Source organism: Bombus pascuorum, chromosome 1, assembly GCF_905332965.1.
Source record: "Bombus pascuorum chromosome 1, iyBomPasc1.1, whole genome shotgun sequence".
Lineage (NCBI taxonomy): Eukaryota > Metazoa > Arthropoda > Insecta > Hymenoptera > Apidae > Bombus > Bombus pascuorum.
In genome coordinates, this window is record NC_083488.1 from 788,750 (window position 1) to 807,224 (window position 18,475).

The 18,475-nt window shown below is 41.9% G+C and overlaps 3 protein-coding genes across 4 annotated transcripts; 2 read left to right on the forward strand and 1 right to left on the reverse strand.

Moving 5' to 3' along the window:
* The first annotated feature begins 196 nt into the window (after positions 1 to 196).
* On the forward strand, positions 197 to 3,580 carry LOC132910731 (exosome component 10). Its single transcript, XM_060966672.1, has 6 exons — positions 197 to 428; positions 527 to 772; positions 858 to 2,372; positions 2,463 to 2,995; positions 3,171 to 3,327; positions 3,401 to 3,580. The coding sequence occupies exons 1-6, from the start codon at positions 321 to 323 to the stop codon at positions 3,452 to 3,454; spliced, it is 2,613 nt and encodes an 870-aa protein (XP_060822655.1). The 5' UTR covers positions 197 to 320; the 3' UTR covers positions 3,455 to 3,580.
* Positions 3,581 to 3,699: 119 nt separating this feature from the next.
* Positions 3,700 to 6,069, forward strand: LOC132910920 (phospholipase A1-like). 2 transcript variants are annotated; one of them, XM_060967126.1, is made up of 6 exons: positions 3,700 to 4,583; positions 4,770 to 4,873; positions 4,944 to 5,254; positions 5,339 to 5,434; positions 5,540 to 5,785; positions 5,933 to 6,069. In XM_060967126.1, the coding sequence occupies exons 1-6, from the start codon at positions 4,098 to 4,100 to the stop codon at positions 6,004 to 6,006; spliced, it is 1,317 nt and encodes a 438-aa protein (XP_060823109.1). In that variant the 5' UTR covers positions 3,700 to 4,097; the 3' UTR covers positions 6,007 to 6,069. The 2 variants fall into 2 exon arrangements, with proteins under 2 accessions (XP_060823109.1, XP_060823101.1); XM_060967118.1 differs by having other exon boundaries at positions 4,944 to 5,434.
* Positions 6,035 to 17,405, reverse strand: LOC132910730 (uncharacterized). Its single transcript, XM_060966657.1, has 9 exons — positions 13,884 to 17,405; positions 13,069 to 13,671; positions 9,249 to 9,337; positions 9,011 to 9,090; positions 8,778 to 8,902; positions 8,026 to 8,490; positions 7,621 to 7,950; positions 7,380 to 7,532; positions 6,035 to 7,310 (listed from the first exon to the last, which is right to left on the reverse strand). Exons 1-9 carry the CDS (start codon positions 14,850 to 14,852, stop codon positions 6,891 to 6,893), a joined length of 3,234 nt encoding a protein of 1,077 aa, XP_060822640.1. The 5' UTR covers positions 14,853 to 17,405; the 3' UTR covers positions 6,035 to 6,890.
* Between the last annotated feature and the right edge of the window lie 1,070 nt (positions 17,406 to 18,475).

The window sequence follows — 18,475 nt, forward strand, 5'->3', positions numbered from 1 at the left end:
GAAACATGCGTGAAATCTCGTCAGAACCAGAATTATCGAAACTGGCACTCGTTAAAGTTACTTGATATGGTTTTTGAAGAAAACAGATTTTCATACCATATTCACGGCTAAATCGGTAATACGGTATGTAGGTACCTACTTATTGTTGGTGTGTTTGCATGATACTCGCAACAGGAATACGAAATTTGGAAATCGTAGGTTAGGTACGCAAACACATGTACGTAGGTTACGTTCAATGTAATTACACTTTTGTGTATTTGTTTCGCGCTATCGAATAATTTTATACGAAGAAAGAAGAATAACTGCTTATAATTAACGGCATGGATACTGCGGAAGATTGCAGTGGCAAATGCCAAGCGTCGGAAAATGAGAATCAACAAGTTAACCAATTAATACTTGGATATGAGAATTTTCACGATTACGTTCAGGTATAATTACAATTGTCGAACTGTATAATTTGAAAAATTTGTCTTTCCTTTCGAACGCAATTCAAAGAATCATGTATCAAATGATCGTTATATTTCAGGAAGCATTCGATGCCATAAAACTTGGAATTAAATGTGCTAATAGTTTACCAAGTGGATCAAACTTCAATTATTACTCGTGTTTTCCCAGTTTCCTCCGAGCCAAGGATGAAAATACAAAAGTGTTATTGGACTTTATGCAGCATTTATTGGGATTAGCTGGCATAAAGAGCAATATATCGAATCTTGATATCGAAGAGAAGTTTGATCTTCTATTAGAAGCGAACGACATGCTTTTGGACCAAGCCGTAAGTTTTTCAAAAGATATTCTTTCCATGTTTTTCTATGCTTAAATTTTAATTTTTACGAATCCAAACGTTCTATACATCGCAGAATGCCTTAATGGACATAGAATCTGGCATCGCTAAGAATACCGAAGTAGAATTGCTGGTGTCAAGCACGAAGGGTCAACCAGATGGAGTTAACAGTTCGTGGAACAAACAAGTTTATCGATCCCAAGACTCGGAGAATATGCAATCTGTTCGTTTATTAGCTGGTAAAAATATTCAAAGGCCGCAGCTAATGTTCAAAGACAAAATTGACAATAGTTCTAAACCATGGTGCCCTAGAATCAAAGACAAACCCAATTCTTTGAAACCTTTGGCTATTTATTTGGAAGAAGGTGAACATGGTGAAATCTTTAGTCATCCTTACGAATACGAGCTGGATATGTTTGTCCCCCCTAATGATCAGTTGAAAAAATCGGTACCAAAAAAGTATAAATCCCTGGATGAAACGTTATTGGTAATGGTCAAAGATCCGTCGGATATTCAGTTATTGATAGAAGATCTAAAACGGTATAAAGAAATTGCTGTAGATTTGGAACATCATTCGTATAGAAGCTTCCAAGGAATCACCTGTTTGATGCAGATCTCAACAGGCGATACAGATTACCTGATAGATACTCTGTCGTTACGATCTGAATTACACGAGCTAAATGAAATTTTTACTAAGTCTACGATACTAAAAGTTTTTCACGGAGCAGATTTAGACATTCAGTGGCTTCAGAGGGACTTATCTCTGTACATAGTAAATATGTTTGATACGCATCAAGCGGCGAAACAACTTAACCTGCCGTACTTAAGTCTAGCATATTTACTAAAACATTACTGTAACGTAGATCCTGATAAACATTTTCAAATGGCAGATTGGCGCATAAGACCTTTACCAGAGAAACTTATAAAATATGCCAGGGAGGATACGCATTATTTATTGTACATAAAGGATTTATTAAAGAACTCTTTAATAGACGTTGCTAATGGACAAATCAATATTTTGAAAGCTGTATACGATAGAAGTACAGAGGTTTGTAAAAAGACTTATATAAAACCAGTTTGGACAGAGGAAAGTTGCATGATTATGTATAGAAAGAGCCAGAAAATGTTTAATAATAAACAGCTTTATGCTCTAAAAGAATTGCATAAATGGAGAGATCAAACTGCCAGGCAAGAAGACGATAGTATTGCTTACGTATTGCCAAATCATATGTTATTGAACATAGCTGAAACATTACCTCGTGAAATGCAAGGAATTTTGGCATGCTGCGACTCTATTCCTCCTTTGGTTAGACAAAATTTATTAAAACTACATAAAGTAATATTGAAGGCTAGGGAACAGCCACTTATTAAGCCGATCATTGAAGATGACATCAGGCAAAGATTGACGCAAAGAAATCCTGTTAACAATTCAAAAATGTGGATGTATTCACCTCATGATATTCCCAGTGGTATGGAAGCACGAGCTGACTTACCATGTTTGTTAGATGAAAACAACACGATAGAAGACCAAACTTCGAATATTGCGATGAAGCATGCAGTGACTGTGTTTGACAGCCCAACTACGTCCGAGGTAACGTATGAGTAATAAAATTAATTATCTTGTAGAGAAATTAAGAAAGATCGACAGTTGTAGTTTTCGTGGTTGTTTGCTTGTTTACAGAATGAGGAAACAGAAATGGACGAGCAGGGAGGTAATAGAAAAAAAAGGTTTCTCTTTGTAAGTCCGTTTGAACGATACAAACGGGTTATACCTATGATAGCGGAACAAGAAGCACAGGAAAGAGAAAGGCTAAGACAAGAAGAAGAAAATCGTTTGAATGAACTAAAAAGGAAAGAAGATGAAGTGGCAGAGAGTAAAAAGAGAGTTTACGAACATTTTAAACGTGTTTCTCAAATAGCGACAGAAGGAAGTGTGTCAGATTTACCAAAAAAACCATCTCAAATGCCACTGAGTCAAATGTCGGGTCGTAAAAGAAAACGAGATTCAAATATTAACAAACAAGATGAAGTACAAGACAAAAAAAATAAAGATGATTTATCAAATCCAACTCCGATGTTAGAAACCAAAACCACTCGATATGTAAAACAAGAATCAGATGAAATTGAACGTTTAAGCGAAGAGCGAAATGTAGCAGAAAGTATTACAAAAAGTCGGATACAAGCATCAAATAATGAAAGTATTAATGCGATACGGTAGGTATATTCAAAAATTTGTTATTTTATTTTTGGTCGTATTACTCGGTTCTATGTTTTAAGCTAAGCATCTTGAAATTTTAATATCGTAACGTTTATCAATGCTTAAAATATATAAAATTTCGTAAGGTAAGAATTATTGAATTGAATCGAATCGAATCGAATGTGTTTATAGCGCAAAAAAAAATGGAGGAAAAGACTGTATAATTAAGGAGTTGAGAAAGAAAGGTATGATGTCATCAAAAACATTCGACTATAAAGCCGTAGATTTTAGTACTTTTCAAGGAGGTAGTAAAAACGTATCCAACCAAGTAACATTTGAACAAACAATGGTAAGGAAATGTATGGCGTTCGTTTCGTGCATTTATATTCAAATATTAACGTTTTATTTTGTCATGTTTGCAGAAGAGGAAAAGAGAAAAAACACGAAAAAGGAAGAAGCAAAAATTGAATATATAAATTGCAATATTTCTTAGAATGTATTATCTTCTCATTCTCGATGCTAATGAAAATAGCAAATAACGCAACATCGCGTGCTTTACTGGATCATATACAGATGATGTGTAATAAATGATGGTGTTTATAGATCTCACTTCTAAATAATAGTTTAAGAAGGCACGAATTAAATAATTCTTTTAATAGGGCTGTATTTAAAATTTAATATTTTTTTGTTTTTAGCGAAATTATAAAAATTATTTATAATGTCTCTCCTTCGTATTAATACTTTCAATGTTATGAGAATATTTTAAACTTGAGGATTTTTTAAAATCTTTATTATTTTAATGTATCGAAGAGCTATTAGTAAAAAAAAACGACGCTTTATTATATTAACACTGGAAATAAAAATAAGAAAAATTAGTTTATTATTAAAAAAAAAATATCAAGGGAATATTATTCTTCGATTGAAATATAACGTCTGTAATGTCGAAAAAGACGTAAGGATGTTTTCACAATTATTGTAATTCGAAGCGTTAGTTTACTTGAAATTAGCTATGTAAGCTACGTTATCGTTAGGTCATGACTTCAATTTTTTTGCTTGTATAAAGACATATATACGTAGATAGATATATAGACATGTCCTGTTACGACCAGAAATTCAGTAATGAAAATGATGTGGATTGCATTACTGCTTGTCAGATTGCCTGCGATTTCTGCCATGCAGAATCACATTTTGGAAGAAAATGTAAAAATAGATACAAGTGGAGATCGTATTAATAACAATTTATCGAGTTTTCGTAATAGCAATCTGACAGCTTTCATTTATACACTCTCGAATTCCTCGAGTTTTGTCGACTATCGAAAAAATTCCCAATCGGATCAAGTGGATTGTTTTGGTTTAGGAAAAGGAGTAGCTGCGATTTTAGAATGGTTTTTTATGAGTAATTCGAGTGGAAATGGTTTGGATGTTCAATTTTTACTTTCTTCGAGAAAACAACCACGACGCGTTCAGGTATTTATCGGTAAACAATTTGGCTTGGAGTGGACAGATTTTCAAATCGAACGAAGGACGATCGTAATAGTTCACGGATTCTTATCGCATGGTCAACAATCGTGGATCAATGAAATGGAAAAAGCATTTCTTCAATGGGTAGATCGCAATTTTTCTTTTTTTCTTTCTTTTCCATACACGTTAAAGTACATTTTGAAAAACGAACGGAATCCTTTCGCTTAGAAAGTAATGGATGTTGTAACAGATGTTAGCAACGTTAGTTTTCTAATCTTTTATCACCGGTAATTCAAACAATAATTTTGTTTATTCTCTAATATGTTTTAGAACGACGTTAATGTTGTAATTGTAGATTGGAGTGCCGGTGGCAATACTTGGAATTACTACAAAGCGGCAGTTAACACAAAAGTAATAGGATATCAAATTGCAAGGTCTGCTTTACGTACCTATTTGTATAGGTGTTAACCTTACAAGCTCATGGAGCTTTATTGTCTTGTAAAGATTTCTAGAACATATAGAGAATGCAACAACAAGCACACAAGGTAATTCCGACAACAGTAATTGGGGACCATTGCATTTAGTAGGCCATAGCCTTGGAGCACATATTTGCGGGTTTGCTGCGAAAGAACTGAGAAAAAGGCGAAGTAAGTGGGAAGTCGAGAGAATAACAGGATTGGATCCTGCACAACCTTGTTTCAAGAATGCACATTCTACGATGAAACTTCACAAATCCGATGCACCATTCGTCGATATTATCCATACTAATGGGAAATTACTTTCGGAGATCGGATTAGGTTTACCAGAACCGATAGGTTTGATATTTGTACATACATTGTGTATACACCGTGTTTTACGCTATTGCGAGAATGAACGAACGAACGAACAATTTGTATTAGGTCATGTTGATTTCTATCCCAACGGTGGCAGAAGCCAGCCTGGCTGCGTAAAAATCGATTCTTCGTATTTTGAATATTTACCGATTCCTCTTCGAAGTAAGTATTCGCTAAATACGTTTAAAGGAGTTTCATATTATCAGTTTAAAAAAAGTTTATTATTGTAAGCTTTTTTCCTCGGATAAAATATCAAACTGATTTTAGCAATTAACAAATCTATATGCAGCCATGGACGCTCGTACGTTTACTTAACGGAGTCTTTGATATCCGAGGTTAAGCATAATTGCACTTTTTGGGCACATCATTGGGATTTATCGTATCGAAACCTCATACAACTAACAACAGAATCGTGCGATAAAACTATTTGTGCCGAAATGGGCATAAACGCGATAAATTATCCTCAACGAGGAACATTCTTTGTCGCAACTTCCAACATTCCACCTTTTTGCGGTAAGATGGATTTATTATATATATAATAAAATTAGATATATATATATATAGTAGCTATGTACAGATATCAAACTTACTCCGCAATAAAATATACAAATATAAACGTATCATATGTCGGTTATAGCGATAAACATTTGAATGTTGTAGTTAACGGTACTCGTATAATCAACGAAGTAATAATGCAATTGGAGAGGGATTACGCAGACGAACTTCATGATTAAGATGTATAAGTGAGTTAAGAAAAATGTATTATTAGCTGATAAATAAACGAACTTTAATTAAAATTTCAGTTACATAAAACACTTAAGTTATTAAATGCAGCTAAGTACTATTTACAATGGAATTTCGAAAATTAAACAAATTATATACATGCCACGCTATTTAATTTCATGCGTGAATGCTGCGTGAATAAACAGTCTTTGATTTTTTAAGGAAGAAACAACATTTACTTTCTATGAAAATGACTTGAATCATTTTTATGTTTATGTTAATATTACAACTTAATTATAAATTACGATGCACAAATTATACAAACAAAAAGGTATTACTTCGTTGTACAATCTCCTTTCCTTTTTCTGATTACGATATGTTACATTGTAGAGAAAATATTAACTTTATCCTCGACCGATCTTGTCCGTCTCGTACAGTTTCTATATGTATGTATATGCTATCATTGGCACTTTATTAACGCAAACAAATATGCATTTAGTAACTTGTCGTTTAAAATTGGCATCGAAATATTTTCGTCGACTATCTATAGTAGATAGTGCGTTTCGGTGCGCCGTATTTCGTATTGTTCGGTAATTGCTATCGCGGGCAATACGACTCGATATCAAAGATAAAAAATGTTTCTTTGTACAGTGAAATTTGACTTTTTCTAGGAGAGTCACTTTTAATTTCAATCATACTTTGGTAGTTCGTTCATACGTATAATTAATAACTTCCGTTGTTATTTATTTTTTACAGTATAATTGCATCTACATATCTTTCATGTATCATTCATTATACCTATTCGCACCTGCTCTCCCTTTCTTTCCTTCGCAATCAGAAGGAAAAACGTTGCTTAATTCCTGAATGTCAGGAGGCGAAGCAAAGCGTAAGTCATTCAATTAATAACTTGTACGTAAGTGGCTGGAAATATTCCAGTTCGTCCTCTACACTCTCCTATCCACCAACCGTCTGGTTGTTTTTGATGTACCGTTATCAAGTCCCCAGGACTTAAGCTAAGCTCGTCGTTTAAATTTGCCGAGTATTGATAGATTGCTCTACATTGCTCCGTTGCGTCGGACTTGCCACTCGTTTCGGTGGCATCGACGTCTTGATTATTATTGTCCTCGGAATGACTACTGAATTCGTCGAAATCGCTGAAGTCATCCTCGTCCGGTGGATTCTCCGAGTTTCCATCGCCAGCTGTTCGATCGGCCCAATGACGACTCTCGGTATCGTGATCCTTTACGAGATGAACATCCATTTCGTCTTCATCCTCCTGAATCTCAAACGATTCGTTCTTTGCCCAAGAAGGAATCTGCGTGGAAGAACGCACGTGCACTTTCCTCGTTCTTTCATTCGAGCGACAAGAATCACGGAAGCTTACCTTAAGGACACTTTGCTGCAAACCCTGTTTATCCCTTGAAACTAAAATATGTTCGGCCAACGGATGTTTGTCTCGTTTACTGCCTTCTACTTCGGCCAATGTTCCTCCAACTTTATACCTCGCTGCCTCCAAATACAATAACATAGAACGCATCTGAAAGAAGATAAGAGTTCAACGGTTTTCGAAGAAAAGGTACACGACACATCGAATGATAAAAGAAAGAGCGTAAGAGTAATCGTACATGGTGTAGTTTTTCCGTTACGTTTTGCGTGCTCTCATCCGCCGCGAATGCCGGTGTTGCGATGAAAGCTCGGTGAAGAGTTTCCAAACCTTCCCTGCCGCGCCTCTCGCGCTCCAAGTCCTGTCTGATCAGATGAAGGACTCTTACCAGCGCTTGTTTCCGACGTTCTCTGTTCATCGCTAGAGTAACGTGTTCGGCATAAAAGTCAGGGAGCAATTGCTCGGCGTTACACCCGTCGTTGCTCTCTACTCTGCGTATAAGATTCTTCAAGATTTCGATGTCTTGGGACACGTTACAGTTACGTATAGGAGCTGCCAAGCGGTCTGCACTCTGTAAGGAAAAGATGACGGATGATAATCACGAGACTTTGCAAACGCGAAGAAGATGTATAAGATTCCTAGGTACCTGTTGCAGACGGGGAGCTAGGGCTTGCAGATGGGCTAAATAAACGTTCGCGAGATCTTTAAGAGCGCTCAATCGTTCCTCTTCGAGAAGTTCCATTTGTTTGGCTCCTTTCCTCATGGTGCTCTCGTACTCGAGCCTAGCTCTCTCAGCTCTCACGCTCACCGTGTAAAACTCCGTGTCCGCCCTACGAGACGAGTCCTCGGCCTTTCTCCTCCTCGCTTCGAGCTTACTGACCTCCTTCTCCGTCATATGATGGGTCGACGATTTGTTATTGCTCTGCTGACTCTGACTGATCGATTGCAGCCTCGCGAGATCTTGCAACCTCTCGTTTTCCCGTGCACAAGCGAAACTTTGTTTTTTACTTTTTATTGCGATGTTACGCCACTCGTGAAGAGACTTCCCGGCCTTATCCACGGAATTCTCGATAGATTTCCTCGAACGTCCTTGAGCCTCTGCTACTCCTACCTGCGGATAAGCAAACGCCTCCTTAACGCCCATCATCGCTTGTTTCAACGATCATCCGGCAAACGCTTAACGCAACGAGAGGAGAAAAGAATCGAAACGAAATAACGTATCAGTCGTGTCTCTGTTACGTCTACGAGTGCAAATTCGATGCAAAGGAAGAACCTTGTTTGATCGCTGCGAACGACGATCCACTAACGGCGATAACGACTATCGATAACGCGAGATGATATTTCAAGGAATGGTTCGAAGGGACGATGAAAAAGGAATTTTTACGAAATCCGACGCACTCTGATCGGTTTGGCGAGTTGTTCGCTAAGCGTAATTCCCCAGATCCTATGAGCTTCCGCGGCAGCCTCCATCTCCTCGCCGACGCATCTCCATGCTTCGTTCACACCTCCGCTCCCGTTGCCACCTGCGTTTCAAAAGCCACCGATTGTATTTAAAACTGGCACTTGCTACCTCCACTTTCTTTACTTTATATCACGTTGCTAAATCAATCGTTAAAAGTTAAAGAGGATACCTTGATCCTTTGCGCACGCCTTGGTCAGTTTGTTGCTCAGTTTGCTGAGTCCTTTGGCATAAGTCGCTTCCAATTCCGCTCTGAAATAAGAGAACACAAGAAACAAAACGTTTACGATTCAAAGCGAATATACACGTATCACAAATATACGATAAATAGCAAATGTATTACGAACGCGGAGATAAACGCGCGCTGCGTGTTGAGTAGAAGCGATTCGATCAACAAAGAAGGAACTCACCTTTCGTGCAGGATCGATGCCAATTCCTTGCAGAAATCTCCACCCTGTTTCACGTACCTTCGAACATCTTCGAATCCACCTTGTCCACCCTGCAACCAGAAAGCGATATTGATTTTTCTCTTTATTTTTTCTTACTTTCGAAACTAAAAGCTTGCAACCAGAGCTCGTTCTACGCTTGAACGATCGTGGAGAAGGATAAGGAGCACGCGGAATATAGCGGTAACCACGCGTCACAGCTCACGAGATGCAACGTTTCTAATGTCTTGCGAGCGAGTTATAACGATTTCTTTTCGCGGCGAAATCTCGTCGACTCTGGCTTACGGATTAGCGGAAGAAACAACAATTATCATCCGTTACACGAAAGTAGATATAAATTTATAAGCACCGAGTTGTATTTTTACGGTCCATAAACGAAGCAAAAGGATAATAAGCTTGAAGAGATATTTAGAATGTTAAATGCGAGCGTTATGAACAAGAGACGACGAGATAGACGTTGAGAAACAACGGAATTAATTAAAAGTAGAAAGTATATGTACACCTATCTCTAAGAGTTTATTGCTCGCTAATCGAATGCCGGTGCTCGAACGGGTAAACGTTCTTCGAGTCTTTAACGCGTCTCTCCCTCGAGGTATTTCGTAAAATTACAAACTTTAGGAAAGAAACGAGAAGCACGAGACACGTGGTGGATGTTAGGAACGAAACAAACATAGCCAAAGTTCTTGGTACGTAAACCGGTCGTGTAGGTGAGAAATTTGTCGTTCTTATTTCTGGTCAGGCACAACTAGATTTTCCTGTGCATTATGTACCGTCTTATATCTGAGATATTTTCCTCGACCAACGACCAGAACGAAGAAAGGGTGTATCGGAAATGTCATTTACCGGTCGTTTCTGACGTTACGCCCGAATCAACCTTTCGAGTAACTTTCTGACTGGACGACTTTCCAAGCCACTGAATAGTAAAAATTCATTTTTCTACATTCTCGTCTTGTACACTCTCTACCGAATCGAACCGAGTTCGATTCTGTTCAGCGTTTTTATTCGGGTTGAATCTTATCACCGAACAAGGTCGCGTGCACAAGTTCTACGGCCGAATTCGTGCGGATAGCTTTACCCGTGAAACTCGATTAAATGAAATTTATTTATTTTAGAACAGCGTCGAAAACGAGACAAAATCCTTTGGCCGATGAAAAGCAAAAGTGGATAGTTGGCGAGGGAACGTACGTTACGCATTGATTACGCATTGGTTACGCAACGTTAAACGTTAGCCTAAATGCGGACGAGCGACTTTTGCTCACGCGATATCGTTGCGATCGTATATGTCTTTCTTTGTTTCCTCGATTAAAAACGACAAAGACGGACGTATCATCGCAGAATCTCAGCGACATCGCGCCGCATCGGACCTTAGCGCGTCCGAGGGCCCGCAACGACGTCGAATCAACGCATCGCGTCATCGAGGCGAAGGTGATGCATTGGATGAAAATGATCGTGAAATAGCGCCCGTGCGACCGTATTTAGATGCATATCAGGGCGGTTAAACCTATTGTTAACAATCTTGTAAAGAAACATAGTCTCCGCGTCTATTATTTAAACGGTGTTAATTGAATCTGTTATTCCATTCCACAGGAATCCATTATCCGTCTTAAATGGTAGGAAACGCAAAGATCTGCGCTGGATATTTTCGAGCCGGTCTCGATGTTTCGCTAAGTGCGGTACTCGCACGACAAAGGCATGTCGCAGATGTGGAAGACGAGGGACCAGCGACGAATATAGACAAAGTGGCGTTCGTGGATTTTAAAAACCGGAACAAGTGCGCTTGAGGAATCCGAGCGTCTTAGCAGCTGCACGTAACACGCGCGTCAGAGGATAACGAGTGGTCGATAAGTACAAATACAACGAACGCACGTTGAGAGAGGAAGAATGATCGACATGGAATAAGTTGTAATTAAAGAATGAGATATTGGACAAGGCTAGAATTTATCCTCGAGCGATCGCGATTTAACACGAAAGGAAGATCTTGTAGAAATCTTGATTTCAACCGTGAACGCGTTAATCGCGACGATTAATTTGATCTATTGTGTTTCAAGATGAGATACGTGGCTACTTCCGCGTGTCGATTAACCTTCTACGCTAGCGTGTTCACGGTTGTGAGAGAAAGATTAATTATGCATTGCACGAAGAGAGATCGACTTTCTTACGATCCATCTACTTAAACAACGAGCAATGTTATACGTATACGAAGAAAAGTAAAATCGTCGGATGGATACGAACGTTCGTACGAATTTATTTGCAAACAGTGGAGAACAAATTTATGAGAGTTCGGTGAAACTGCGTACGCAAGAATAAAATATATCGATGTCCTCGTACTTGGACATCGATGTGGAAACTTTTTCGAGTAAAAAGTTAATCGATACGTCCGATTGGATATTACACGTGGCGTAATTAATCGATCGTCGAAGAAATGAGCTGGCACGTGCAACAGGTGGTACACGATTGTCTAGAACTTGTTACAGGTGTTCGTTCGACTGGATACCTTTTTCAAATACACACAGATAAGACGCGTGGGTCTTCCGATAAGACGCGAGAAATTTTTCTCGGTATTATCTTCTGATCGAAATCGTTGAAACGTTGAAAAACATAATCGAAGGTAGAAACGGTGCTTCTTTGCCGGAAGATAATCGATCGTCTGGAGGAAGCGGCACGGCCGCGATGCGGTGGTTGCTTTCGACGAACGAAAACAGAGGTGAAATATCGAGAGATCGCGATCGATGTGTACGGTTCCTTTCCCTTTTACCTTCGAGATTTTCTCGGCTTAGGTTCACGTGACGCGGTGAAATCGCGGAGGTCGCAGTTACTATCGCCGTACCGAGCTATTAACGCGCACCTCTCACGAACCTCGTATACAGTTTCTCGCAGCTGCCTCTGCTTTCTTTCGTACGTTCAATTTTCCACGGGTAGCGGCAATTTCTACTCCAGTATCTAGTATCTTTAACGCGCAAACGATTCCTTCGTAGATGATAGAGAAAACAAACGGCAATGACACAGCCTGAATTCGTGGCTTCTCCGTGCGGATTAACGATGAGAACGACGTCCTTGTATGCCACGCACGAATACTTTCGCTTAAAGTATTTGTATTTATATTTGTATTCGCAGTTGGGAAGCTACGGAATCGAGACGCGACGACTCCAGCTTTCTCGAGAACAGTGCTCGATGGGTAAATTAAGGTTACTTTGAGCGGGAAGTTGGATAGGTCGCGCAAGCGCTGAAATAGTTTTCGCAACGAGAATAAGCTGCCGGTACGTGTCTATCTTTAGCTTATATAATGCATGAAGAAAAAAGAAGAAAAAAGAAAAAAAAAGGAAAAAGAACGCGAGCTGCGATCAAAGTACAACGAGTAGCATTTTTTCAATTGCTACGATGCCGCATCATCGTATAAACATACCGTATATGCGCGTACTATGTAATTCCTATAGACGTATAGACGTAGCCAAGTATCAGCGAGCATACAGAAAAGAACAAAGTCGGTTATTCTCTCCGCCCAACTTTCTCACACTTTCTTCGCTTTGATCGTTTCTTTGGTACTACGCTGTTTGGACTCGTCGTTCGCGTCTACGTTGGCGCAAGGTGCGATCGTCGGAGAATAAAAGATTTTTACGTATCGGAAGAGAAGGAAAGATCTCGTTCGATGGCAGATTTTTCTCGGCTCGAGAGCGATCGCCTTGACCGAGCGAGGATCCATCGAGATCCGTGAGAAAGGAATTTTGTCGCTTCGGTTGAACGTAATCGCGTTACGCGGTGGGTGGAACGAAATAGAAGAATGTACCTCTTCGGTCTCGTGAACGGAGACCGAGTGTAGAAGATGAGTGGAGGCCATTAACCCTCTGATTGACCCCAGCATTCTCCTCTTAATTAAGCCGGCTTTTCGAGCATGATCCCTGCTGTCGATCTCGGCAGCGGTCGCTGCATCGTGCGTCTCGTCGATTTCCGTATCGGAACAGAGCTTGTCCATGCTGAAGGAAACCGGAACGATACTCAGTTCGCTCTTCTCGTTTAACACGTTGTCCGAGGTGGCGATCATTTTTCCCAAGCCAGTGTTTTTCGTTGATGCTCGATGGAGAGCGACGTTCGTTTTCGACGATACGATCACGGTTTCGGGAGAAGATGACGAGCTTTTTAGATGCTCTTGCGAAACGGAGGACAAACCGAATTCCTCGACCCTAGTGATCGATCCTAATTCCGGAGTTCTCGCCTTGGTCAGATCGTAGGACGCGCTGTTACCATTCGGAACGGTCACGCTACACGATTCTTCGGAAAGAGCACCGACGGCTTGCAATCGCGCGTGTTTGTTCACCACCTCGTTGATCCGAGACGTTTCGTCCCTTAGCCAGTTTCGCATTTTCTCCCATGCCTTGCCCAGCCGAAGTTTCTGCAATTTCAGGACATTTGTTCTCGGTCGCGAGAAGAGACGAGATAACCGAGTATTCGACACCGGTGACCAGACCTAGCGATAAATCTTTCCTAGCTTCTCTCGAGTTTCGCGTTTGGAAAGTGGAAGATGGATCGGACGATTCGAAGCTTCGGTTCTAAGGTTTATCGCCAAGTCCGATCGTACCGTGTTCCAGCGACGCGCTTATATACCTTTGGATAACGTTCCTCTCGGCGGGTCACCGCGTTCGAGAGAGAGTCGTTCGAGCACTCGACGTCCGAATAAGAGCAGCCCGCCGCTGGCATAGAAGCATCGTATCCGTCGCTTCGCGCGTTCGATCCGTCGCAATGCCTTTTTCTTCGATTCGTTGGATCGCACGGATCCGTTTTTCCTTGCGAATTCGCGACGTTGATCGCGATCGTCGGATCGCTCGCTTTCTCCGCGGACGTGACCTCTTGGCGGGACGCGCCGCGCGATTCTTTCGAATCCTGCGAATCGGTTACGTTTCGAATCTCGGCCGATTCCCCGTGCAATTTCGCTGGACTCGTGCCGCGAATCTCCTCGTCGTCCTTAGCGACTTCTGACTCGCGTTCACTTTCTACCGCTTTCTCGCTTTCGATTTCGTCGTGGACGTACGAATTCCTAGGAAAGTCGTACAGTTCGTCTCGCGTCGACGTATCTTCGTCGTTCTTGTTCGTGGTCACGGTCGCGGTCGTCCACGTCGTAGCAGTTTCTCCTGTAACCGTAGCTCGTTCGACGACAGCCGTTCGAGGTTTGTCGTCCGAATGTAGGAAACTGAAGCTGATCTTCGGCACTCCGTCATCGTCGGTTTTTACCGACGTGACCGCGGTCAATTCCACTGTGTTTCTATGTCGGTTCTCTCCTTCCTTCTCGTCTCCGCGTTTTTCCGGCCCTTTGTTATCCCGAGTATCGGTTGTCGACTCTTCGTTCGTAGTCGCGACGCTCGTTCTTTCCTCGATCGGCTCGACGCGGTCCAACTTGGACGCATCTGGCAATTCTTGGCAACAATGTATTATTACGGGCGCGGGAATATCGTACCACACTGTCGTGGAATTTCCATTTACGCCGTTACCGTTGTCGTTGCCATTACCATTACCGTTCAACAGTGTTAACTTTCTGACTGACTTTAAAGTAGCCCATGCGTGTCTCGCTTCTTCCATTTTTCTCTCGCGCCATCCACCATCCGAACCAATTACCAACGTACGCTTTTACCAATCTTCCAATTCCTTTTCCAGCGGATCGTACAGTTTCACGGTATCCACCTTTCTTCGCATACCGTAAAATCATAACGAAGTGGAGCAACGCAACGTTTTAATTTTAACCATCTCTACGTAGATACTAGCACCAGTCTCGGATAGCTCCCTTACGTCGATCGCCACATGCGAATTTCTACAAGTACGCCTTCGTTTTCGTTTATTCGTGCAATTTCGTTTAACTAACGGACATGCACACAGTCTGACGATCACCTTTCGACGTGTACGCGAACGAGTTGCAAGAGGGGACGCTTCGTGAGAAAAATCTCTCGTCGATCGATATCGTAATCGTTTTATCGCGATAGACTTTCAACGACGTCACCGTACGACTTTGAAACGCCTTGCCGATTAGCAAATACAGGTAGCTCGTACGATCTCATTTTTCGACGAGGTTCGCTCGAGCTCGGTCTACGGTACCGAACAGAATGCTAAATTCCGTTTGTCGTAGGTATTGTGCTCGCCGTGTGTCAAGTCGAAAGCCTGTCGATCGACAAAAAAATTCGACATAGTTTGGCGCTCGTTCGAGTTTAAACGCGTACACGAGTCGTTCCGTTTCGAGCGCGTTTCGGAAACGTGCTGCTGCGGCCGCTCCTTTCGGTCGATTTCGCGTTACGTAAACGGTTCATCGGTACTTCTCGCTCAACTTTGTCTCGTAATTCTTCGATAATCGTTCTTCCAACCGCTGCTCTTCCTCGAATCGACCTTCACCGATCGACCAATCTGTACGACTTGTCTCGAACAGTAGGAACGGCACGATGACACCTCGTACAACCAACCACACACCTGATATCGCGCGTATCTTTGCGCGTAACTTCCAATGGCATCGTTTGCTAAATTTCCTCTTTCCGTACGTTCACTTCCTTCCAAGTATTCGTTTCGCGTTCGACGTCTTTCGATGTTACGGATGCACGTACAAACACGGACAGTTTCATTCGCATCGCACGATTGCACGACAACGTGGCGAAGCAAGAGAGACCCGCAATATCAAAAAGGGGATATTCGTGGAAGGATCGACCGACTGACCGTGTCTCGCGGTTCGCGAGAGAATCGTGCGAATCGCCCGTCCAAGCGCAAACACTAGGAACGTACGACGCGCGACGCGTCAACTACAAGTAAGGTGCGGCGCGACGCTCCGCATTTATATTCACGTCGAATAGCAAACGAAAAGCCGTGATCGATTCAAGATTAATTATTCGTTCGCGAGGAAGACGATCGCGTTGCGCGGCATTCGCCAAACAGAAACTTCCTCTCGCGATCGTGATGTTGGCGCGACGACGTCTCGGTCGTGACTGAATTCGCGCTGGAAGCCGTATTATACAACCGCGTCAAACAATTATATCCATATTATGTTGCGTACGCGCGTATTACACAACGGTGCAAACAGTGCACCGTACCGTACCGTATCGTAGCTCTACAAAAATAAGTCACGACCGTTTCGCGTGAAAATTTAATCTCGCGAACGGTACCATCGTGACGACGCGTTATTTACGTATATGTCGACGATGAAAAGCCGGTGTTTACCCAGTACCATTTCCAACAGTCTTTAACCCACAAAATGACGATTCGCAGATCGGTACGAGTTATCGTCGATCGGAGAAAAAGAGCGGCGGATCGAACGGTGTGTAGCACGAACGAGTGATACCTCGTCTGTGTCTGCGGTGGCTCGTGCGAACAAGCGAATCGTTATTTTTCCGTTTGACGTGTCCGTCGCCATTTCATCGAACGAGAAATGTCGGAATCACGATTTTCGAACGATCAACGCTTGGATGTTTCGCACAGCGTACACGTTGCAAAGGTACGGCGATAACGCGACTCGACCGTTAACTACCAACACGAAAAATTGCATATTTCCTGCAAGAGGAATGTCGCGATATCGGCTAACGCGAGCACTCGTAACGATAACTGGTACTACGATGACGAGACGAGAGAGGAAAACTGACGAGAAGAGAAGAGAGTAGCGGAGGACGGAAGAGACGAAGCGCGGTACGTCGCGGACACTATTGCACTAACGGCCGTTGTCGGAAACGTAATACGCAATACGCGTGGCAGCAGGACGTAATGCTCCGAAACGAACGCGAGCAAAAGTGGTAGAGGTTGTTTAAGCGAGTAATGCGAGTTTCTAGGCGGGAGGTTATTCTTTTTCCTCGTGACTTATATTTAGCTTGTTTCCGCGCGACACTCGCGCGTTACCGAAACATGGTGTGCACGTGCGGTCGACTCGCTCAACGACAACTGTCGCCGCTCGCCGATTATGTTTCTCCCGTATCGGGAAACGATGATCCTACCTTTCCGCCATAAGATGCAATCGTTAATATCGGTCCACCGAAAAATCTTCTATAAAACGCCGCTTCGTCTCTCGTCGCGTACAATTGCTTCGAAGATGCTACTGTCTCCCGCAACGATACTTCTAACCGGTTCTTAAATTCTACTTTCCAGATCTTTAACCTGCCTTTTTCGCGTCTTACCTTGTACGGTTTTTTATCCTTTGCCTTTTCGAACGAAACGCGTATTCTCGAAGCTTATTGATTTTCAATACACGTTTGTTTACGACGCTACGAGTAAAGTCGAACGAGCGGAAAGCGACACTTGCCAATGATTTCCTGGACATTTTCAATAACCGATGGAGCGCGCATCGTCCACGTATCATGGTAACGCTCGGTAATTAAAGTAAAACCCGAGAACCTACGTACATGGAAGGGAAACCTTGCCGCGAAGCTTGCTCGTCTCGTATTTCAAAAGAAAAGACAGTAGATGGAAAGGAAATATGGTGCACTTTTTGAGAGAAGGGAGAAAAATCGATTTTACTTGGAGAAGAACGCAAATCGAGGATCGATCGGACGACGAACGAGACTGTCTCGTTGCACGAAATACGTGCTTTCAAACTGTTCGTATCGAAACGATACTCTTGGTCCTTTACCGATCGAAAAAGAGCGAAATAGAGGACGCAAGGACGCGATGGACGGAAGTACGAAAGCGCGTATATGGTTTGTCATCCGGTTGTCATCGACGGCCTGTTACTTCGTTGACCCACTGGCCGTTATAGAAAATATACGTTGTATATTACAGCAGTTCATCGATGATGCATCGTTCTCCCGAAATCTCTGACTTCCTAACGTTCTTTTTAAGGTATTTACCTAATGATACTCGTATCTTTTTCTCGACTTTATTATCGTTATCGTAACTTTAGTGACCACGAAACACTTTATCGCGTATCTACGAAAATATTCGTTCCATTAATTTCAAGTTAGGACGAAAGAATCTACGTGTATCGATAGTTTGCGAAAATCGTTGAACGTTTCATCGTTAGTTTTCATTCTGTTTTCAACGACGGTGCCGGACGATTGACAAGTAGAGGACCTGCGATAAACATATGTAAAGGGCATAGCCAGATAAGCACGATAAAAGTGTCCCTAAGTCAAACTTAATTTGCGATACGTCGATCGAAAGAATTTCCTAGGAAATTGGAAGAAACGATGATCCGAAGAATGGGTCGATAAACGTGACAGGGAACTTTTATCGTAAAAATATAA

Coding starts and splice junctions, on each gene's coding strand:
- LOC132910731 (XM_060966672.1), top strand. CDS start 321: ATGGATACTGCGGAAGATTGCAGTGGCAAATGCCAAGCGTCGGAAAAT. Junction 773..857: donor ACATGCTTTTGGACCAAGCC/GTAAGTTTTTCA, acceptor TATACATCGCAG/AATGCCTTAATGGACATAGA. Junction 3,328..3,400: donor TAACATTTGAACAAACAATG/GTAAGGAAATGT, acceptor TCATGTTTGCAG/AAGAGGAAAAGAGAAAAAAC.
- LOC132910920 (XM_060967118.1), top strand. CDS start 4,098: ATGAAAATGATGTGGATTGCATTACTGCTTGTCAGATTGCCTGCGATT. Junction 4,584..4,769: donor AAAAAGCATTTCTTCAATGG/GTAGATCGCAAT, acceptor AATATGTTTTAG/AACGACGTTAATGTTGTAAT. Junction 5,786..5,932: donor CAACATTCCACCTTTTTGCG/GTAAGATGGATT, acceptor TGAATGTTGTAG/TTAACGGTACTCGTATAATC.
- LOC132910730 (XM_060966657.1), bottom strand. CDS start 14,852: ATGGAAGAAGCGAGACACGCATGGGCTACTTTAAAGTCAGTCAGAAAG. Junction 13,672..13,883: donor GAGAGGAACGTTATCCAAAG/GTATATAAGCGC, acceptor CTGAAATTGCAG/AAACTTCGGCTGGGCAAGGC. Junction 7,311..7,379: donor TGCAGCAAAGTGTCCTTAAG/GTAAGCTTCCGT, acceptor TCTTCCACGCAG/ATTCCTTCTTGGGCAAAGAA.